Source organism: Periplaneta americana, chromosome 2 (genome assembly GCF_040183065.1).
Source record: "Periplaneta americana isolate PAMFEO1 chromosome 2, P.americana_PAMFEO1_priV1, whole genome shotgun sequence".
Taxonomy (NCBI): Eukaryota; Metazoa; Arthropoda; class Insecta; order Blattodea; family Blattidae; genus Periplaneta; species Periplaneta americana.
Window position 1 is genome coordinate 195,698,818 of NC_091118.1, and position 25,913 is coordinate 195,724,730.

Below are 25,913 nucleotides of genomic sequence, written 5' to 3' on the forward strand. Positions count from 1 at the left end.
GAGAGTAGATAGCATGTCCGAGTAATTTTATCTATGCGGGTCGGGCAGAAGTGAAGATTGAATTTACATTACATAAGGTACTCTTTTATAGAGTAGGTACAGAATTATTTCAACATGAGTTACTAGTACGAAGGACGAAACTGGTAATTGGAATTAGATGCAATAGTTTATAGTGCGATAATATGCACAAAAGAACTGAAGCCTGTAGGCTATCGAAATGAATGGCTACCATCTTCAAAAATGTGTTTAATATCCATTTTATGATTATTTTTCAATTGAACTTCATTATTCTCTATATTGTACGCTAATGTGCTGTAGACAGTATAATATATACACTACATAATGGATAGCTCAGTTCGTGAGTAAAAACACTCATTCTTAATACAGTACTGCATTTTGATTAAATAAAAATCCTAATGAAAATTATCGAACTCAAAATCGCGATATTTCCTAGTTTACGTAAATGGATGAAGTACTTTTCTTCCCTCCTATACCTAGTAAAGTGATGTGTTTGTGTTTTACGCCAGTATCATCGAACTCCAGTTGTGGAATGGCGTAGCGAACGGGTTTTCCGGTTCTCTAAAGGTATAGCTAGGTTAATATTAAAAATGTTAGTAAAAATAAAATGATGTCCCTGTATAATTAATTAACACTAGTAAGTTTGCCATTTAATCAATCATTTATATTTAAGTGTTAAAAGTAGTGTACGCAGGATTCAAGATGGATAGCAATTAAAGTTTTTTTTCGGACTTTTGCGCAGAGTCCTGCCTCATTCTTGGAATTTCTAAGGAGAGCATTCCCTGTACCAGTATCATAGTAATCTAGTAGCTGACATTGCTGTCTAAATCATCGTGTGTGTCATGATATTGACTATGCCGATTATATGATAATACTGATAACGCTGTTCACCGCTGTCTCTGTAGATAACAAATGGCCTGTGGTTCGATTTCCGGGAGGGCGGAGATTCATCTCCATTGCACAGGACTGGGTGTTTATCTCTCGACTCCTTTGTCTTGTACTACACTTAGGGCCGATTGTATAAACCATTTAATCTTAGATCAGAGGTTAAATTGATCCTTGTTTCAGCTGAACTTGGAATTTTGTGTTGTATAAAGTCTAATCTGAGATTAATTTTCTCAAACTAAAGTCAACTTTGACTGAAGAAATTTCTCCGATTAAGTTAGATGATCCAAGTTCAGTTATTTCTTTTCTGTTTGAAATATACGAGTGACAGATTGTGCAAATAAAATATCCATTATTATTAATATTAATAGATATGTTAGGTACATTTATATATATTTCTTTCAATTTCTTGCCTTAATACACAAACATTCTTATATTTTATAAGGCTCTATCGTGTTCAGCAATATCAAATAACATAACCTATAATTATATTATGTTTATAACAACCAGTAATTATTAATGGATATGATAGGTACATTCATAAATGTTCAATTAACTGTATTACTAAACGAAAATTGTCGTTTTATAAAGCTTTATTATGTTTAGCAGTATCAAACACCATAACATGATAACAACTTGGAGAACAGTCAACCTTCTTCTTATTGTCCGCCATTTACATTGCACAAAAAAACCAGTGTCTCCAACAGAGTGTAATACGGAAAGTCGCCAAAAGGTAGTTGTAAAGTCGCTAGATTTCTCATTATCAACAAAGAAAGATTAAATTTTGTCACTATGGGGTGCTAAAATCCCTATTTAAGCAATATAAAAGTTAAAAGAAATTGTTGTTGAAAAAGAGTTAAAGTCGCTAGATTGGCAACATTGAACAAACCTGTATAACATGGTCCGCGCATCACGTATTTCACCTGTTTATGCGATGTTGCCAAATCCTTTTCACGTGAACTTAGATTGCATTTGAACCAAGGTAATTTGATCGCAGAAAAGTTTTATACAATAGAAGAAGTGTCTGAACTCTGTTCACTTTTCGATCTTCGATCAAAGTTGATCTTTAGTCAGGGAGTTTTATATAATCGGGCCTTACTGCAGTGGAAGAACCGACTTCTGACGCTTTACTGATGCACATGGAAGTTACAGGGCAGAGCGCGACGTTGCACCTAGCAGAATTCCCCCACTCCTAACCCCGGAGGTAGACAGCAGGTGAAAGAACGGCAGACAGAGATTTTATGATTATTTCTGGAAAATATGTGGATAAATTTCTATAAGCTTATAAAGTTGTAAACAGATAACGGCAAGCCAAAACCACTGTCTCGTTATCAGAGATGTTTTAAACGTGTATATCCTTGAAAATATGTAAATAGACTTTCACAACATCAAAATACGAATACTTTCTTTTGATACTACGTTTAATGGGAGAATAAAAAAAAATGGGAGATCACAGATCTCGATAATTTCGTAAATATAGCTTTGTCTTAATGTTTTGTGTTCTTTGTGTTACTGTTGTATAATAATTATATGGGTAGGGCATTCCTCGTAGCTTATTCACTTGCAAGTAGATTATGTAGTACTCGAAAGATGGCAGCACGTGTAAGCATCGACCAGAGCTCTCTGACATCGACATGGGCATGAACTGAACGTCAAATTGAAGAGGAAGCCATATAAACATCAATGAAGAAAATGAAGTAGGAGTCAAAGAATGTATTGATTGATCTCCATGGAAACAAAACTTCAATGAAACATGATGTTGGTTGGTTGGTTGGGCAGAATCTCGCGAAGACAGATTTAACTTTGTGTTACACTAAAATGTGTTTTTTCCCCATCAATAATGTCTCCAGGGGCGTACGCAAGAGGGGGTTACCAAGTTTGAACCCCCCTTGAACTTAAAAGAAAATATACATTTAGATTTGAATGTTTTTTTTTTATCCATAATCAATTTCCTTTCTCTAACTTTTCATTGTCAGAGTAACAAAATCTACATCGACATAAGACATAGTCCTTCCACCCCACCTTCAATATAATCCCCGTGCTTGGGGCTGCGGTATGTTCGAATTATAACAATGTTATCTTTACTATAGAGAGACATACCGCCTAGTACCGACCTTGTAATAAAATGAAACCGACACAAAATGAAATTTAACTTGTGAAACATGGTGAAGAGGTTGTTTTGACAGTTCTGCTATGCAGGTGTTAAATATTGTGAGTTGTCGATTTTAAACTCATTTTAGTTTTGAGTTCTGACTTTATTGTGAAACGTTCGTTTAACGTTTCGTGCATTTGACAGTTCATATTTTAAATGTAATATATAATAATATTAATAAATAAAGCATTAATAATAATAATAATAATAATAATAATAATAATAATAATAATAATAAAGGTAAAGGTATCCCAGTAACATGCCATGAAGGCACTTGGGGGGGCATGGAGGTAGAGCCCCATGCTTTCCATGACCTCGGCACTAGAATGAGGTGGTGTAGTCGACACCACGCTCTGGTCGCCTTTTACCCCCGGGAAAGACCCGGTACTCAATTTTATAGGAGGCTGAGTAAACCTCGGGGCCGTTCTGAAAGTTAGGCAACGAGAAAAAAAAACCTGTCACCACTTGGGATCGAACCCCAGACCTTAATGTATGTATGTATTTATTCACACTGCAGTGGGTATATACCCGGTGGCAGTGGTAACTAATTACACCCCATAATGATAGTAATAAACTTATTAATTAAAATACAATTAATAATAATACTAATAATTAATACTAACAATAATTAATAATAATAACAACAACAACAACAACAGGGAATATACTAAATTAAATGAAACGATCACTTAAAATAACATTTGAAATAAATCTAATTTGTATCTTAAAACTAGGATCGAACTAAAACCCACGAGTATGATATGTTCATATCTGCACAAGTACCTTTCAAATTACACTCATTTCGCTGTCAACTCACTCACTGCAATGGAACTATGACACATTTCACTGATTCTATCCTGATTTCACTAACACTTCAAAAACATTTCACTGTTCAAATACTTTGCACTGTCATTATAAACTGTAAAGCTTCACTGACAGGAACACGTTTCACTTACACAGCACACTTCACTGACACGACATACTTCTTCACTGATACAACACACTTCACTGACACAACATAATTCTTCACTGATACAACACTTCAATAACAACATATCATTTACACTCTTTAAATACTGTGTATAATTACCGTCTATTAGTAAGGTCCTTAAGCCTATTTATTATAATAATAATAATAATAATAATAATAATAATAATAATAATAATAATAATAATAATACACAAAATTTAGAATACCGATAGTGTAAATTGTAAACGATTTTAATAATGATCCCTTTCTTGACAATATTCTGATTACGCCACGATTATCTCGAAAAAAAAAAAAACACGTCAAAAGACTCCTTCAACGTATTATCAGAAAGTCATACATTTTGTTTAGTCAACTGTCCGAACACAGGTGTGATGAATGAAACAATTAATAGACACAAATAAGAAGACAGACTATTTATTCTCTTTTGGAATTCACACAAAAGGCATTATCTGGAATCCCAAAAAGTTAGATATTGGATTTCATTTATAAACTACACTGTTTACTTTAATTGGATGAACGGTATTAATTTAGACTGATTTCTCATAACAAATCCATCACTATATTGTATTAATTTTTATTACTACGGTTCTATTTACGAAAACCAGTTTTAAGAAGCAATGTGAAAATTAAAAGATATTAGTGATCGTAATGAGATTCTAAGTGCATTTCTTTCTCATCAAATAATCATTAGCAGGTCTACTATGAAGGTCTTTACAGAGATAATTGTACAAGTAACTCTTTATGTGGATATTCAACCACGTATAATTAGTGGCGGCTTATCCTTCACGAAGGAGCGACCATTTTGTTACTTGCATATCGCAGTGTGATTATTTTCTGTGCTGAAGGTTACAGAATTTGCGAATATGTACATTAACAATTCTGACTTCAATCATGTGCCTACTCACCAATGGAATGTAAGACTCCGTTTACTTCAACCAAACAGACTCATTTATCACTGCATTATCATCGTTTCAAATCAACGACTTTGTTTTATCTCCATCGTTTGACAATTACTTCTTCCCACATATACAATTTAGAAGGCCACTGGCTGATTATACATAAAATTAATATTTTCACAATGGAGGAACGTTCTTCTGCAATATTTATGCATTAATGTCATTGTGTTCAGAATAAAAATCAATACTTTCATTGTTCATTCCTTTGTTTTTTTTTTAATCAGCTTTTTTTTTCAATCAGCTGTAGTTAGTAGCGATAGTTAATACTCGATGGCTGTAATAATATTATTAAATAGATATATCCTCTCTTTCTTTAAGAATATAGTAGGCCATGCCAATCAATGATATCACAAATAGACCACAGCCTAATATATACAGTCACGAAGCTTGAGTTTATGAGGGTACTAGGAACAATAGGTTGTGCCGGTACTATTTCTCATTGTCTGTGATGAGGCGATAGTAGCGATCATAGTGGTTAACAACTATCTATGGATGCATATTTACTACGTATTGTCTGTATATACTAGACTGTGACTAGACGTCGGATTTTTAGGATCTTAAAAACCAACTTTTAAGCATCTAAATACGCTTCAAAATTATCAAAATAGGCACCAAAATATAGTTTTAGTCATCTAAAACAATTTAAGATAGCTAAAATATATCAGGTCATACTACTTTTGACTAATAAAAAGGTACGGAACAACGTGTTTCAAACAATCACGACTGCTTATCCTACAATTTTTATTACCTCCCTAGCATTTGTTTCTATCACCTCCCTAGCATTTGCTTATTTTTATTACTTCCCTAGCATTTGTTTCTTTGTTTGCCAACATTGTATTTTGAATAAATGTACCTTTTAAAATGATTCATGTTTATTTCATCATCCTTAATTAAAACTTTTCTATCATTTATCTCGTTTGTATTATTTACGTTATGTTATAGCTTCTGCTGTATAAGATTATGGATAGTCACGTGTCAGAGATTGTTTAATACAATATATATATATATATATATATATATAGATAATTTAAGTGGAATGGAACTGTTTTAATAAAAATGAAACTGAATCAACAAAGCCTTCTAGACTACTAATCGTTCATAGAGTTCAATGAAGATTGTATATTGGCAGAACTGATAACAAGAGAACAGCTTACCACACTACTGCCATCTAGCGGGATATTTGTAATGATGAGATGGTACAATAATACATTTTCAAGATAGTTTAGTATTTTAGTAAGTCAATTAATATTTTATTGTATTGGACTAGCCTACTTTATTTCGTCTAATCTTTATATACTACTTTCTTATAATCGTGTAATAGTCAATTAAATTCCACTCGAGTTTTGATTTTCTCTAGAGAAATCAAAACCTCTAGTAAGATCACTGTAGACAAATTTACTCGCAATTAAAATTGGCCGTATATTTATCAGTAAAACAAAAACATATGGTGACATTACGTGTGATAATTTACTTGATACGAGCTATACCATTCATTAGTCACAATTATTAAAATTAATGAAAAAAAATTTAAATTCACTGGCTTTGATTCTGCATAAATTGTCTTTAAATTTAAAATAAAACTCATGAATATTTTGGAAAAATTATTGTACTTTATGCGCACCTTTCCGGGTTAAATTGATTCCCAGATATTAAATATGGTCCACACCTGTGGAGTAACGGTCAGCGCGTCTGGCCGCGAAACCAGGTGACCCGGGTTCGAATCCCGATCGGGGCAAGTTACCTAGTTGAAGTTTTTTCCGGGGTTTTTCCTCAACCTAATACGAGCAAATGCTGGGTAACTTTCGGTGCTGGACCCCGGACTCATTTCACCGGCATTATCACCTTCATTTCATTCAGACGCTAAATAACCTAGACGTTGATACAGCGTCGTAAAATAACCCAACAAAATAAAATAAAAAATATTAAATATGAACGAATTTCTTCAACAGTTCAGGAGAAATCGCTGAACAGTATACAGAAGACTCGTCGAAAACTACTGTTGTTGCGGGTATGAGAAATATTAATTATTGACTAAAGGACTCATGATTATGTCAATTTCTTATTTTGTAAGCAGTTAAAATAGCTATGGTATATACAGTACCTCCATGTACCTAGTTATTGATAATTATTATGAAATCCATATCTTTCACCTAAGAAAAGAAGAAGGGGGACAAAATTTCCCATTGATATTGTGCATTCATGTAGTTCATTCAATAACTCTGCTAATTGATAAGTTCTGAAAGAATAGGATTTTTTTTCTGTATCTGTAAGATCTTTAGAAGAAGATTTTCTTTTTCAAACTTGGATTTGCGTTTGACCAAGGACATACGGAATATTTATAACATGTTATGGGTGTGACAAAACAGTTAAAATATGAAAGTTCAAGTATTTTATTATTATTTTCACCAAGCATATGAAATACAACTAATTAAACAATAATGTATTCACAAAGTTTTACTGCTTGATTTTACTGTGAAAATTAATCATTTCCAAACAAAAACAAAATTGTCCACGCTTATTTAAGCTATAACTACAGTCTAGTATATACAGTCACGAAGCTTGAGTTTTGAGGGTGCTAGGAACAATAGACTGTGCAGGTACTATTTCGCATTCTCTGTAATGAGGCGATAGTAGCGATCCTAGTGGTTAGCAACTATCTATGGGTGTATATTTACTACGTATTGAGCTTCGTGACTGTATATACTGGACTGTGCTATAACTCTTGGATGTTTCACTTTTTTAACTACGACAGAAGCTTTCTCCATGGATCTTTCTTCTTTGACCAGTTCTATGAACTCCCACTATAGCCATCATAGCAAACAAAACCACGATTGAAATTATCAATCAATCAATTAACAAAGTTTAACTTCACTGTTTATGGTAAAATGTTGGTTTTTAAAATGCTATATATCCACGTCTCCCGGACTATGTTGCGTATTTTAACATACAGAAATATACGTTTTATGCAAAACATTTTTTTTTTTTTTAGATACAAGACCAGTTGACATAGAGTGACCCTGTACTTTCTCCGTGGTAGTATAGTGAGGGTCACATAAGAACAGTTCCTAAACAGCAAATATTGCCGTCTTGTCAGTGTTGCCAACTGTTACCAGATATCACACGATCCTACGTACTAAATGACTTATTTACTTACAGTACTTTATGTTGAAAGGTTATTCTAAATAATTCAATAATTTGTAACATATTTTCGTAGGCAAACGATACGAGAAAGGGATCAACATGTCAAGTATTTTGTCTGGCAATATAAAATTCATTGGTTTGACTAAACAATTGACTCACGAAACCTAACCTAAAAATGTATTTTGTTTGACCACATGAAATTATTAGTGCTAACTCCGAAAACTTACCTGATTATAGTTTTGAATTATAATCACAACCCAAGACATAAAATAAGTATTATGTATTAATATTAATACTGATATTAATTAATTATTAGTATGTTCAAATTTCACTAGCTTCCAGTAACCTGCTCAGAAATCTAGTACAATTTTATTTTCATGGAACACCAGTACCGACAAATATTGTCGATATTTGTCTCAGCTGCCAACATACCAGTTTCAAAATCACTACCATTTGTAGTATTTGTCAGTATCGAAATTCGAAACGAAGTTGGCAGAAGAAAATTCAACCTGCAAACTAGGAAATCACCACAATCCACTAGCACAGGGATGTCGAACAGCGCTCTCAAACTGTGAAACGATTAATACTGAATTAAGAAAACCTTCCATCATCATCGGGTGTTAGTAGAATAAGCTTGGTTCGTGCTAGCTACAAAATTTGTGAAATTATTGCAAAGCCTTCAAAGCTATTTACTGACGGAGAATTTGTGAAAGGCTGTCTCATAGCTGTTGCAAAAGGGATATGTCCGGAATACGTCAATGATTTTAAATCTATATGTTTGTCTCGTAATATTGTTACAGAGCGCGTGTCATAAATGGGAAATAACTTGGAGGAACAACTGATAGCAAGAATGAAAACTTTCACTTATTACTCACTATAGCCCTTGATGAAAGTACCGACTGGAAAAATACGGCGCAGCTAGCTACAGTACAGTAGATTCATAAGGAGAGTCGATTCAGATTTCAATGGTCATAGAGATCTTGTAGATGTCATTTCACTAAAGGATCGAACTCGAGGAGGAAATATTTTTGAATCTGTACCAAAAACAATGAACAAATTCCAAGTCACACTAAAAATAATTAATTGTATACATCAAAACAGTTTACGTTTTTGAACTTGAAGTTGCACTGCTACAACACAGACATACAAAGTTGATATTTTAAACATAATATTAAAAACATTATTATTATGATTTATTTCCGTCACTAACGAACAACATTCATGGGATGACTCAGTAGATAAAACTTTATTATTATTATTATCATCATCATCATCATCATCATCATCATCATCATCATCATCATCATCATCATAATTCATCCTCATGTACGCTACATTCTTTGTTTATCAAAGTTCATCAAGTGCAAATCTAAACTGAGTTCCTAATCAATTGGTGAGATGTATAGAATTCATCAAAGTACCAGCCGCCGCAGTTTCGCTTTTGTTTATGTTCATTTGCCCGGTCTGCCTGCTACCAGTGTTCAACCGTTGCACGGTAAGCGAGGAGTGAAGGCTCTGCAGTTCACAACTCGAGAGCGCTGTTCTACATCCCTGCACTAGCATATGTAGTAATGGGGGAAAAATGGTTAGGTTTCATCCTTAGGATATGAAGGAAGCTGACCCGGACTATAATACTGGAAACGAATATTTACGTGAAGAAGTAGTCGATTTTATGTAGCACCGCCCGCAGTAAATTCCCTTAATATTTCTTATAAGCGAGTAAAATGAAGGACTTTTTCCAACCTGGGTGTGCTGGCTGGCGCAGGCGCAGTGGTGAGCCCCAGTTCCTGGAGCACGACGTCCGGCAGACTGGGGAAGACTTCAGGGGTGCCCGGCGCCAGACCGCTGCTGGACGACGCCTCGCTGCTGACGCTGCTGCAGCTGCCCTCCACGCCCTGCACCTGCGACTCGGAGTAGCAGCGTCGCATGGACGTGGCGGACTCCTGCTCCTGCACCAGATAACAACCATCGGCCCGCATTATCACTCTATTATATAAAATTAAGATACGAGTCCAGTGCGCGCATGCGCTCTAACATGACACTGGGTACTACAATCCGATAACGGACAGTATGCTTTCTTCTTCCTCAGGAGAATGCGTGTGTTTGTCTCTTCTCTGGCGTCTTTCAGTTAATATACGGATGAGATATTATATTATGGTGTAGTACTCTGATACAAGCAAGTAAACGACTGGAAATTTCTTCTATTATACATTTTTCTAGCTCAGAGGTATTCTATATCGATGTACAGAGATCCTCACCAATGAAATGAAAGTCAGTACGACTACTAGTAGAGCTTAACTGACCACTAGGCTGTGTATTTGATCACTACAGTAACATATTTGGCCATTACCCTAACATATCTATTATCCTAGCATATCTGATAGCTAGACTACCATATCCGACCACTAGACTAGCACATCCGAAAACTACACTACCATATCTGACCACTATACTAGCATATCTGGCAGCTATACTAGCATATCTGACCGCTAGACTAGCATATCTGACCTCTAGACTACCATATCCGGACACTAGACTAGCATATCCGAACACTAGACTAGCATATCTGAACACTAGACTAGCATATATGACCACTAGACTACCATATCTGAACACTAGACTAGCATATCTGACCTCTAGACTACCATATCTGAACACTAGACTAGCATATCCGAACACTAGACTAGCATATCCGAACACTAGACTAGCATATATGACCACTAGACTAGCATATCTGACCGCTAGACTAGCATATCTGACCGCTAGACTAGCATATCTGACCGCTAGACTAGCATATCTGAACACTAGACTAGCATATCCGAACACTAGACTAGCATATCTGACCACTATACTAGCATATCTGAACACTAGACTAGCATATCTGACCGCTAGACTAGCATATCTGAACACTAGACTAGCATATCTGAACACTAGACTAGCATATCCGAACACTAGACTAGCATATCTGACCACTATACTAGCATATCTGACCGCTAGACTAGCATATCTGACCGCTAGACTAGCATATCTGACCGCTAGACTAGCATATCTGACTTATATACCAGCATATTTGGCCACGAGTCTAGCATATCCAAACACTAGACTAGCATACCTAGCCACTAGTCTAGCACATCTGACCTCTAGACTAGCATATCTGACCTCTAGACTACCATATCCGAACACTAGACTAGCATATCCGAACACTAGACTAGCATATCTGAACACTAGACTAGCATATCTGACCTCTAGACTACCATATCCGAACACTAGACTAACATATCCGAACACTAGACTAGCATATCTGAACACTAGACTAGCATATCTGAACACTAGACTAGCATATCTGACCTCTAGACTACCATATCCGAACACTAGACTAGCATATCCGACCATTAGACTTGCATATCCGAACATTAGACTTGCATATCCGAAGACTAGACTAGCATATCTGAACACTAGACTAGCATATCCGACCATTAGACTTGCATATCCGAACATTAGACTTGCATATCCGAAGACTAGACTAGCATATCTGAACACTAGAATAGCATATCCGACCATTAGACTTGCATATCGGAACACTAGACTAGCATATCTGAACACTAGACTAGCATATCCGACCATTAGACTTGCATATCCGAACATTAGACTTGCATATCCGAAGACTAGACTAGCATATCTGAACACTAGACTAGCATATCCGACCATTAGACTTGCATATCCGACCATTAGACTTGCATATCCGAACATTAGACTTGCATATCCGTCCATTAGACTAGCATATCCGACCATTAGACTAGCATATCTGACCATTAGACTAGCATATCCGACCATTAGACTTGCATATCCGACCATTAGACTTGCATATCCGAATATTAGACTTGCATATCCGAAGACTAGACTAGCATATCTGAACACTAGACTAGCATATCTGAACACTAGACTAGCATATCCGACCATTAGACTTGCATATCCGAAGACTAGACTTGCATATCTGAACACTAGACTAGCATATCCGACCATTAGACTTGCATATCCGAAGACTAGACTAGCATATCCGACCATTAGACTTGCATATCCGAAGACTAGACTAGCATATCCGACCATTAGACTAGCATATCCGACCATTAGACTTGCATATCCGAAGACTAGACTAGCATATCCGACCATTAGACTAGCATATCCGACCATTAGACTAGCATATCCGAAGACTAGACTAGCATATCTGAACACTAGACTAGCATATCCGACCATTAGACTTGCATATCCGAAGACTAGACTAGCATATCCGACCATTAGACTAGCATATCCGACCATTAGACTTGCATATCCGAAGACTAGACTAGCATATCCGACCATTAGACTAGCATATCCGACCATTAGACTAGCATATCCGAAGACTAGACTAGCATATCTGAACACTAGACTAGCATATCCGACCATTAGACTTGCATATCCGAAGACTAGACTAGCATATCCGAACACTAGACTAGCATATCCGACCATTAGACTTGCATATCCGAAGACTAGTCTAGCATATCTGTCCACTAGTCTAGCATATCCAGGGATGTATTTCTAACCTGGCGGGTCCTGGCGGCGCCAAAGTACTATTTTCTTTACGTCTGGCGGCACCAGGACACTTTGCTGATTTTCATATTATTGTCAAATATTTATTTTACAAAAAGTCATATTTTAATCATAATGAAACAGTATCATAGTGAAATCTAATCTGCAGATCTAGTAACCTCTTTACCTATGTGATAACCCATGTATTCTCGGCTGATATTCAATAACTGTTCCTGCGAAAATCGTGATGATTGATGATGATGATGATGATGATGATGATGATGATGATGATGATGATGATGATGATGATGATGATGATGTCGGCGACGAAAACAAATACTGCGGGTATTACTGAAATTCCAGAGACAGGACACTTTTCTGTCTAGAAATACACCATTGAGCATATCTGACAGAAACACTAGACTAGCATATCTGGCCACTAGCCGTTATCTAACCGCTTATATAAAATATCTGACCGCTAGACTAGCATATCTGACCACCCGACTAATCCGTCGTATAACACGCTACCTATCACAATTTCCATCGTCACTAAATAATAATAATAATAATAATAATAATAATAATAATAATAATAATAATAATAATAATAATAATAATAATAATAATAATAATGTTTTATTTCCGCTGGCAGAGTTAAGGCCATAAGGCCTTCTCTTCCACACAACCAGCTTTAATCAATACAATACATATTTAAATTACGAATATTTACACTACACTTAAAAGGTTCTCCAGCAATATTCTTCAGTTAATTTTTAACGACTAATAGACTGCATATTTATTTAAATTTAGATAAATTTATAAAGTAAAGTAGTAACTTAATTTATGAGGTAATTTAATTCAATCAATTATAATTAATTTGAGATTTGAGATAGCTAGTAAAATGGTGAAAATTAATTTAATATAAGCTTACTAGAGCTATGTTACAGGGAGAAAAAAGAAATATATATATATAAATCTAAAATATATTCTATAATGAGAATATTAATGTAATTGCCATTAGAGGTTTTGTAAATCTATTTAGGGAAATTAATGATAATAATAAGAATGGACAGATGTTAGTTTCATTATATGTAATAAATATTAATCAGCAATTAATTTGTTAAGTAAGAAATTATGTAATTTTGACCTAAATGAAGTTATTGTCCGACAACCCCTTACATCACTCGGTAGCGAGTTCCAATTTCTAGCAACTGAAACTGTATAAGATGAAGAATATAAAGATGTCTTGTGGTAGGGTATAATGAGTAAAATGTTATGATGAGATTTTGTACTTAGCCGATGATATGCGGATAAATTTAGATAACGAGAAGCCAAATAGATTGGGGTAGCGGTGCGCAGAATTTGAAATAAGAGAACAAGACAATGCAGGGCTCGTCGATCGCTTAGCCTTAGCCAAGACAGATTTTGGAAAGGCGGGGTAACATGATCATTCTTACGAATATTGCAAATATAACGGACGCACGCATTATGCACACGTTGTAACCTGCTGCTCAAATTTGCATTTAGGTTACTTAATATAATATCGCAGTAGTCGAAGTGTGGCATCACGAGTGTTTGTACAAGGATTAGTTTTAATTTATCAGGAAGAAAGTGCTTCAGTCGCTTTAATGAGTGAATAATAGAAAATATTTTTTTGGAAGTGTGATTCACTTGTTCATTCCATTCCAGGTGACAATCCATATAAATACCATATAAATAGCATTGTAGTTGATACGTCTTTAAACAACAAACTTAGCAAAAAGAAGAGAGGCGAGTATTAAGATACTAAAGTAAAATGTGAGGCACAATGACAAGATGTGCGCGCAGGATGTTGAGGAGTGGGACGTGGCATCCGCTGCACCAGGCCGTTTCACATTGTCCTCTGCGGGGTTTACACGGCAGGGCCGCCCGTCTGCTGCCCTGACTATATCAAATAAACGCTGTTAATATACTGTGAATTCTGTAACGCGTAAGCTTGGCTGGTAACCCAAATCTCTAGGCCGTAAATAACATGCGCTACCAAAATATCTGTGCAGGAGAGAGACGTGCATTCCTTATTACACTTCAGATTTCCTTTCTTCTCAGAAGCCCTAATGGAACACTGTAGAGTACGCTACGTTAACATTCAGGTACCAGGTGTGAAGTTTTATCGATTCCCGAATTTTCTGTTCAGAAACTAGTAGGAATGATAGAGAAATCATAAACAGGAAATAGGATATACTCTACAGCAGCGTTTCTCAAACTATGGTCCGCGGACCACCTGTGATCCTCGAGGTCTGCCGTTGTGGTCCTTCGAAAAAGACAGAAGAAAAAATAAAATTCAAACGAATTGCATATCACATTACAGCTGAAAATCTCATGACAATCGCCTTTCACTTTTTCTCCCAGTACTGACATTTTATGAAATTTATTACTTCACAAGTCTACCGAATCCCCACTCTACCCTCAGTAACAAAAGAGGGATTTAAAGCACTATGAACGTGGGATTTCTCGCCATCTTTTCCTGCACATTTGGCGCCGCACCTGTAACCTAGCCAGGGACCACCCGAATTCATAACAGAGGGCCAAAGTACTGAATCTTTTCATGTATTTATGACTTTCTTAATAGTTTTGCCGACACCCAGTCTGCACATTGAAATGGGAAATGGTCACATACTGTACGTCGTAAACCAAAATAGAACGAGTCAAATTGCATCTTTACTTGTTTCTGGGTTATTTCTTTTTATTTCTGTTTTTTTCAGATAACGATAAAACAAATTTTACACTCCGCCTATTTTAAAAACCGGGTGAATCAGATCCAGAAATTTAAATTACAATACTTTTCTAAATATATTTTTTTTTTGTAGCCAATCACAAGTAGCCTAACTTATAACAGATTATGTGCATTGTCAATTCGCTTCTTGTCTGTTAGCAGTTAGTTGTTTGAAATCCTTCTTATGTGGTACACGCTTGTAGTTGTCTATGTCTCTGTTAAATAGTGCCCATTATACATAATGAAAAACTGGCTTCGATCCGATCTTTGAAAAGAAAGGAACGTGATGATACGCTTCATTTAGGCAGTGTTAATAGTTCAGAAGCTGTGTGTGAAGATATTAATATCAATGATTCTAGTGCCATTAATGAAATATCTAGACGTCCAAATATATAACTGTGAAAGAATTGGCAAGCTCATCCATCTCATTAATGTGACTACCAATATTTATTTTTTTTATGCTCGACCATGCCGAAATGTACTAATTATACATCTGGTAGCAGTCCTTTAATGCATGTCACTAAAGTACACCTACTCATTAAAGTACAGGTCTTCAGGCAATGATAACTCAGCTTACAGGTGTTCAGCCACTGACAAGTCAGCTTTGTACCGTTATAAAACCGCAAGTATCGATTATTCTCGGATATGCAATCGAAAGAGAATTAGCGAAAAGTCACGGAGGCTGGAAATCCGATACTGTCGCAGAAGGTTATGTTCCGTTACTATAATAATTAGCGTTAATTGTAAATAATATTCAAATAAATTCAATTTGTCATCTCGTTTTTCAATGTCGAATTCAATAATCAAGGATATACTATTATAATATTATCAAGTTTAACGGGACTACGTCAAGGTCAATGACATTATTGTTCCTCGGAAAAAATCAATACTTTCGCGTCTGCGCACATCTCACAATTCACGACCTAGAACAAGGTCACTTCCGATCTTGTCAGTTACAAATAAAATGTATACATCTGAATACCGGTAATTTCAAGTTAGAAATATGGTCGAGCATAAAAAGTCGTATGAAACTCGCCTATAATGGTAATTAAGAAGCTCGTATGAAAATTATGAAACTCGCTTGCGCTCGTTTCATAAATATCCACACTCGATTCTTAATTACTGTCATTATAGGCTCGTTGCATAATGTACTATTTTAGTTAATAAGTTAAAGATTATCCAAAATCTAATAGCCTTGAGTTATTAAAAAAAAACGAAAATGAATTTTCTTCTATTAACATTAACTTAATTAGTTAATACTAATATAAAATAATGAATTGAATTATAAATTAATTTTAATTAATTAATTATATTTTAAAATTTAAATATACTGGTATTAAAATATGCTACAAAAATGATAAATTTGCGTTCGAAGAGAACAAGAGTAAAGTGGTCCGCGGAACTGTTCTGACTTAAAAAAGTGGTCCCCACTTCAGAAAAGTTTGAGAAACGCTGCTCTACATAATATTTTGGGGTAGGAAACTTGGATATTGCTATCCCTTACTGCAGGAGTTCCCAACCGGTGTGTCGCACAGCTGTATGGAGTGTGTCGCGAAATTTTGAAATTGGAAAATAAATTTTATTGCATCCAGAAAGTCTCTTTACAACGCATTCTTTATTTGCAACGAAGTCTTCGATATGGTAAATTTTATTTTGATACAGGCTTTACCAATAAAACGTGAACACCTGAAACAATGCTCAGATCAGTTTTTCAACCATAAGGCCACGTATAGAGAAACTCTGTGCAACCCACCAAGCGCAGACTTCACATTAATTTAAATAGACGCGTTGTCAAAAACAATAATAAAAATCTTTTATCGGATATCCAGCATAGATAGGTTGGGATTTCTGACACATACCTTTGTTTTTTATAATGCCACTCAAGTTGCTCCTTGTTCTTTTAGAATTTTCGATTGCGTGTTAACATCAATCTATCTAAGGTGGGTGCTTCTGTTACGGCCTGTTCCTGATATGGCCACCCCGCTATTGTGAGTTAGTTAACCAAAAAATCCGCTAAATTGCAGCAGCATCCAGTGAAGGGCATCCTGGTATGTCACTTGATCGTTTTCCGTCCAGTCAGGTTGAGCAATATGGCGTCAGTTGCCTGTTTTGCGGTTTTCATGTGACTTCTTATTTTTCTCTGGTAAGTCTCCTTTGTTTTATGCATGTTTTTCAAAGACTTGTTCGTGGAAACCATAGTACTCCATTCAGTTTTTAATGTTCTGTTGATTGGTATTGTCGTTGATGGCGTATCTTTTACGAGTTGTTCATAATCAAACGATTTTCGTGAAAGCTTACCTGCTCCTGATATGGCCATATCAAATGCACCATGGTCATATCAAGTTCATTTCACTTTTATTTTTTCACCTGACAAATTTACATGCCTTATAGCTGGGATTACGCAAAAATTTTGTATTTTAAGAAAAACAACTTAATTTTTGATGGAAAAACTTGTTTTGACTACACTTTTGAATTATAAAAAAGATTATTAGCCTAAGTGTCATGTTTATTCATTTTACACCAAAATTATTTAATTTTAGCACAACTGCGCTATCAAACTGAAAACAATCACGATTTGTAGAACATGGAACAAGGGTGGCCATATGTGCACATGTTCCTGATATGGCCACTAGGTAGACTTTTGGAAATTGGGACTTTTTGGACAATTAAAGCTATTTTCTTGGGGAAAGGAAATTGTTTTAAGAAAGTCCATTAGACTGAGAACGAGTAAGAAAAAACTGGCTTACATTTTTTTCAAAATGGCGGCTAGAAAAATTCTCAAACCTTAGCATGGCCATATCAGGGACACCTACCTTACAACACTGGATGTCCGACACTACATAGAAGTTGTTGTCAGTGCTCTTTTTCTGGCGGGACGCTCTGAACGGCACCTTTTTGTTGCATTTTTCATCATGGAACCGATATATGTGTGAATAACTATGTTTTTAATATAATTCTTCTTTGAATTCCGCTTAGATCTTGAAAATGTTAGTTGGATGAAAAGGAGGTTAAAAACGACAAAATTCTCGTGCAGTGAACAGTAATCTCTTTTGATCCTAAAATTAGAGCAGAAGTTTAATATTTTTCACACAGTTCAGGACTAATTTTGAAAAATTTCACACCCCATCTCCCCATCCGCTATAAAATATTCTACACAGAGTTCGACCACATTTTTCTCCAGAAGAAAAGTAATATTCATCGTTAGACTCTGTTAAGAGGGTCACACTTCTTGCCAAGGCAGTCCTCACTCGTCCAGTGTTCTCGGCCGTCAGAACGGAACGTATAGATTCTAATACCACCACGAAATGATAATTTAACACTGCCATGAACACGAAAATTGCCAACCTATTATAAAATCATATCCTGTTCAGTATAGTTCAATGTCTTGGAACATGAAACTCAGTTACGAAATTTCTTTGAAAAATTCTACAGAAAATGTACGTTGAATTTCTGAAAATATGCCACGCTTTATCAAATTGCATAATACAGAAAATTAATTCGTAACAATATAATATTCGCCAATTGCTGCGTTCGCATTTTACAGTTTACTAAAATCCAGCCGTACCTAGTAGCCAACTCTGTATTATGCAGATTGTCAAATTTTTTAACAAAATGGAGTGCGATAAAGAAATTGAATTGAGTTTAAAACTGTCGAAAATTTAAGAATTCTTATAGCGAGGCGTTTCCCATTCTAAAGATTCTACGGAATCTATCGTGATGCCATTGCGAATAACCCGGTACATGAACATCAACTATCGCCCCTTAGCTGCGAATAAGACATGGGTCTATGTCAACATTAAACTTTCAAATTTCACTTTGAAAAGTTGCACTTTTCGCTGCAGTTTCTGTTTCACTATCATTTTTCAAAACTGATTCCCATGATGAAAAGTGAAAAGGAAAAAAGAGCAGACTGCCTCCGTGGTCTGTTGGTCAGCATGCTGGCTTGCAGATCCGGAGGTCCCGGGTTCGATTCCTGGGCTCGGCTCTCGGTGAATTTTTCTTGAAGAAGAAAAAATTACCTGAGTGTCTAGAGTCTGGAAACTTGTATGAATGTGAGTGTGCCGGGTTAATATCAATTAACCAATCATCGCAATATAAAAATACATCAGGACTGTCGCTGGGCAGTAACCTGAATACACGTTTCAACGTCACATTTTTGACAAGTAACTCAATCTGTTAGCACAACCATAAAACATCTAATAGATGCTATAGAGTTACCAACAACGAAGAAAAAAAAAAAAGAGGAAACTTTTAAAATATATTATTATTTTGAAAAGTGCAAAGTCATATGCTGAAAAGTGGATGGGATTTTTGTAAAGAACAAAGTCTCTTTGCCATTACGATTAAATTCATTGCATTCAGTATACTTTTGCTTTGGATTAAAAATAATTTAGAGAAGAAAATAATATGATAAGAGAAAATTTACTAATAACTGATTTAAGTGACGAAGAACCCATAAAAAAGAAGTATATAAAAGAGAATACATTTTAATAACCTAAGTTTCTTTAAATTCTGTGAATGTTTTTGAACTAAGCCAATTCAAGTAGATTACGTTGTTGAAAGAATTGGAGCTATTATAGAATCAAAAACAAGAAAAGCTCATCTCTTTCATCAACAATAAATACCTTCCCCTCTGTTGTGAGAACCATAATTTCAGAAATCAACACAACACTGAATTCACAATATGTCAAACTATTGTATAAAATAGATAGATAGACAGACAGACGGACGGACGGACGGACGGACAGACGGACGGACGGACAGACAGACAGACAGACAGACAGACAGACAGACAGACAGACAGACAGACAGGCAGGCAGGCAGGCAGGCAGACAGACAGACAGACAGACAGACAGACAGACAGAAAGACAGATAGATAGATAAATAAATAAGTGAATAAATAAATAAGTAATAAATAAATAAACAAATAATAAATAAATAATAAATAAATAAATAAGTAAATAAATAAGTAGTAAGTAAATAAATAAGTAATGAAATAAATAAGTAAATAAGTAATAGTGTAAATAAATAAGTAATAAATAAATAAATAAATAAATAAATAAATAAATAAATAAATAAATAAATAAATAAATACTTCGTTGCTAGGGAAACGTGGACAGCAGATGAGCGATAATTTCAGTACTGTTTGTTTTGGAGCATACTGTATGAAGGGTCCACGAAAAGAACATTCTAAGTCACTTTTCTTAAATGTTTTCAGGAGAGCATTGCTTAACTTCAATACACTTATAAGACGTTGTGAATTTACATCTCATTTAGTTTAATTTACCATGTTATAATGCAGACTTTTTATGATTCTAATTTACTACAAAGATAGTTCAATTTATGAGCTAGAAGATGAGACCGAAACACAAAAATCAACAAAAAGTGACTTAGCATGTTCTTTTTTGTGGATCCTTCATTATGTCTCCATTGGCTAGGAAATAGAGGTCGACAACATGAATTTACAACAACTATCGATATGCAAAGACTGCAGAATGAAACGAAAAGTGCAAAGAAGTTTCTAATTTGTGGGGAAACAAATTTTCTAAAGTTGGGAAGTGAAATGTTGCGAAGTTGCAAAGTTTAATGGTGGAATAGACCTCAGGTGAACTTACGGGGAGTACATTGTAGTAAATGTTTAATGAAGACCGAGGTGTAGGAGGAAAGGCTATGAGTAAGAGAGGGGATAATAATAGACACGCTCACGGGTCATAAGCGCTTCTGTTGAGGAACACGCGCCAGAGATAGGACACTTACTCGTAGAATGTGTTTGAGGATGATACCCGAAACATAGTTAACGTTCCACAAACATTCATATTCCCGGAAAAGTTGAACCGATTTAGTCTCTTCGTCTTCCCAATACTCCACCTTGCTGATTCACAGGGGACGTTGGGATTCTGTAATGCTGCACAAGTGTACCAGAGCCAGAACTGTTTACACGGGATCAATCCAAGTAACAAATGAATGTCACCGTCGTGACACATACTTTCTAGTTATAGATTTTACGCCATTCGTAACATTAATTTCTTTATCGTGTTGCGATATTCTGGCATGAAACATCTGTTCTCGAAGTACAAATGACAAAAACTGTATCTTTCGACATGGAAAGTTTACTCTGACGTCACTCGTGGTACCATCTCTATTTAATGTGCATAGATATCGTCACATATCCCTCCACACAAATCTCGGTATTTTTCCAAATTAAAGTCTTCTGAAATCGGAACCTTGGCTTTACTCCTGACATTCGAGCAGTCACTCACATATGGAACTATTAATAATGGAATTCCACAAGGATCAATATTAGGTTCCCTACTTTTTCTTGCCTTCCCTAATAAAAGATGTAGAGCATTCCATATTATTTGCAGATGACTCAAGTATCGTAACTCCAACGTATTCCAATCTTCAACAGAGGCAATTCTCCTCAAAATATGTGATTGGTTCTCAACCAATAAATTAGTATTAAATTGTAACAAAAGTAACATAATCCAATCTAAATCCTGTCCAAATTCAACCTCGAAAATTTCAACTTCGATAATTAATAATAGATCCCAACAACAACAACAACAACAACAACAACAACAACAACAACAACAACAACAACAACAACAACAACAACAACAACAACAACAACAACAAGCAAATTTCTTGTCTTACAAATCGATAATAATATTAAAGAAATTACTCCCAAACTAAATTCAGCATCGCTATTTGATCTATGCAAGATATAGTAAATATCAGTACCTTAAAAACAATACACTCTGCATTCTTCCACTTGGTAATGAGTTTTGGAATAATATTGTGGGAAAAATTCTACAGCTAGTAACACTATATTCCTACTACAAAAAAGAGTAATTAGAATAAAAGTAGGTACCAAATGTAGGGAATCGTGTAGGAGCATTTTCAAAAAACTACAAATAAAGCCCATGACTTGTCAGTATATTTTTTTCATTAATATGCTTCCTCTTAAGTAGGGCCTAATCGTGAAAACCTTGTAACTAATTGAACAGTTCATAGCATAAATACTCGCCAAAAATGTCTTTCATACTCCATCGGTAAGTCTATAGTGCTATCAAAAAGGTGCATTATATGGCAGTAACAATTTTTAGTAGCCTCCCTATGGATATATAAAAAATAAAACTCAAAATATAAGATTATTTAGGACCAAATTAAAGAAGTACCTAATTTCTCACGCCTTCTATTCTGTAGGTGAATTTATGACATTTAACAACACTGCATGAATATTTCTGTCTTGTATTAAGCATCGATACTAATCCCTTGTGTTGTACTAGTATACTATATTATAAAACTCTTCTGTATATATTTCAACTAGCCTGTAGTATTATTAAGATTTTTTGACATGTTCCATATTCTAGCTGTGAAGCGATGTACGAATACCATGGAATGTACATAAACACAATACAATACAATACAAGGTAGCTTCCCAGCATTATCAAAAGGACCCTAGAATATTCTAGAATACAGTTAAAACAGTCACAAAGAAATGTAACACTATTAAAATGAGTACGGATGTTGGGGTAGGTAATTGGGACAGATGTGCTTCGAATTAACTTAATCCATTGTTAGGCCCACCTAATCTAAGAAATTATTCGTTACGTTCTCCATGGCCATCTGTGAATTAAGTAATAGGGGCAATTTACATAAAACGCAGTAAACTGAACACTTTGTAGTCATCACTTTGAATGACAACAGATTTAAGACACTGTAAAGAAAGCCCTGCATGCATAAAACAAACAGGACAAGGTATTTTCCTATCGGATCACGGCCTGTTATATGCCGATGCGAAGTCAAACCAGTAACACAGGCCAGAGCCGCCGGTTTATTATTAACGGCCTTATCTAACGCATTACCCACCCAACACGTAAAGTCATGGCCCTGTTCTGAAGCCGCCTCCCGACAGTCATCTGTTTTATTTCTGATGTACACACAAATTACCCAACCAGTCAACTTTTTTCGTACGTACCATATATGTTCAGCAGCAATTACTTCGAAATTTCTAGAGACATCTCCACTGCGTGGGATTTTAGGGAACGGGTGATATGTGCAATGTTTAAGGCGCAGCTTTTATTACACAGAAAACACTTCGTGGGTTTGAATCCTGCCTCGAGCACTGATATTTGTTGTTTGTTAAACTGACACTCTGTGTTGTTCTCGTCAGAGCGTAGGGATAGTGATGTCCGTACCTAGCCGGAGAATGTGTTCATCTATTGATACATCCCGGATACTACAACAGATTTTGTGCGAGATCGTGCGTATTTGCTTGGTTTCAGCACAAAACCAATCCGCGGAAAGTCTAAAATTCCACATTCAGTATTCCCAACCTAACACACATAACAATTTCCCTCTTCTTACCGCTTAAGTGACATATTGATTTTACTGCTTTAGGCTTTTAACATATTATTTTTAGAGACGTTCAATATAGTAACAATTATAAATTGGAAACTTACCACTGCAATTTCACCTAAATTGCACTGTTAATAATTATTGTTTTTAAATATTTGCAAAAATTAAGTAAACTCTACAACTCCACTAAAGTTACTGCATTCGTGATGCAAGTAACATTAAGGAAGCAGTGAAAAAATCAACAAACTTGCCGATGTTATTACTGCAATATGTTATATAGGTTAAATAATATTGTTAAAATATTAAAATGAAAAATAAATAATTACATAACCTTACCGTTTGTTTTAAGTTCGCATTTATAGACTGGGGGGGGGGGAAAATAGACGTATATCACGGCCTGCTGGAGTATGGTAAACACAGAAAACATTTTAAAGCAACAATGTTGATGATAGATATTTTTGTTTTGCAAATTTGCCGTCATTGAACTGAAACCAAGATGGAGATTTCATTGCAACTAATTAGAAATTCCTCTTTCAGGTATGTAATAAACGATCTTCGCACAAAATAATGTACGATACACGAGCAGTATATTTTCTTTCAATTCTCGGAAATTAAAAAAGCTCAACTACGTTTCGCTTTTTCAAACTTTTCCTCGAACATGAAAACTTCAACATACCGCTCTTGTAACGTATATTACTATTGAGGTCAGGGCTGCGAGGTGGCCAGTAGAGAGGGGCTGGTAAAATGAGTGACCCACGGCCAATCCAGCGTTGTGAAAACCTGTGACAACGCGCTGTGGAGTTTCATCAAGAATATTGTTGCACAGGATCGGTACGACACCATTGATGAATTGAAGGGCGCCGTGCGACGCGCTTTCCAACAGATTACACCAGAAATGCTGAGGCGAATGTCACATCGAACTTGGCGACGCATTATTTTGTGTGAGGAGAATGATGTGGAGACATATTGACCCTTTGGACACTTAGGTCACACAGTTAGTGTGAAGTGGATGTATGACTACATTGACCTGAATTACATAAATAGTGTGCATATTTGAGGTATTTATAAGGGGTAACGGCACCTTGTGCCCATCCTGTATCTTGTTCATTTTCTGTAGCTACTACAATTGACGCTTAAATAAATAAATATGTAAGTCAATAAATAAATAAGTAAATAAATATAAATAAATAAATAAATAAATGCGTAAATAAATAAATAGAAAATAAATGGGAAATAAATAAATAAACAAATAGTCATAACATATAAATAAGTAAATAAATAAATAAATGCGTAAATAAATAAATAGAAAATAAATGGGAAATAAATAAATAAACAAATAGTCATAATATATAAATAAGTAAATAAATAAATAAATGCGTAAATAAATAAATAGAAAATAAATGGGAAATAAACACATAAATAAATAAACAAATAGTATAAATATATAAATAAGTAAATAAATAAATAAATGCGTAAACAAATAAATATAAAATAAATGGGAAATAAATAAATAAACAAATAGTCTAAAAATATATAAATAAGTAAATAAATAAATGCCTAAATAAATAAATATAAAATAAATGGGAAATAAATAAATAAATAAATAGTCTAAATATATAAATAAGTAAATAAATAAATAAATGCGTAAATAAATAAATAGAAAATAAACGGGAAATAAACAAATAAATAAATAGTATAAATATATAAATAAGTAAAAAAATAAATAAATAAATGCGTAAATAAATAAATATAAAATAAATGGGAAATAAATAAATAAATAGTCTAAATATATAAATAAGTAAATAACTAAGCAAATAAATAAATAAATGTGTAAATAAATAAATAGAAAATAAATGGGAAATAAATGAATAAACAAATAGTCTAAATATATAAATAAGTAAATAAATAAATAAATGCGTAAATAAATAAATAGAAAATAAATGGGAAATAAACAAATAAATAAATAAACAAATAGTATAAATATATAAGTAAATAAATAAATAAATAAATAAATGCGTAAATAAATAAATATAAAATAAATGGGAAATAAATAATTAAACAAATAGTCTAAAAATATATAAATAAATAAAT

At 34.6% G+C, this 25,913-nt stretch overlaps 1 protein-coding gene across 5 annotated transcripts in view; it reads right to left on the minus strand.

The window, feature by feature from the left end:
* The window catches only part of LOC138694994 (inositol 1,4,5-triphosphate receptor associated 1-like), a 383,890-nt gene that overhangs the window by 83,269 nt on the left and 274,708 nt on the right, over positions 1-25,913 (minus strand). For all 5 annotated transcript variants that reach the window (XR_011331033.1, XM_069819250.1, XM_069819251.1 and 2 more), the window contains one exon: positions 9,887-10,092. Coding sequence is in view for 4 of the 5 variants with exons in the window: in XM_069819250.1 (XP_069675351.1) it covers positions 9,887-10,092 (206 nt within the window). In the remaining variant the exon portion in view is untranslated. The remainder of the gene's footprint in view (positions 1-9,886; positions 10,093-25,913) is intronic.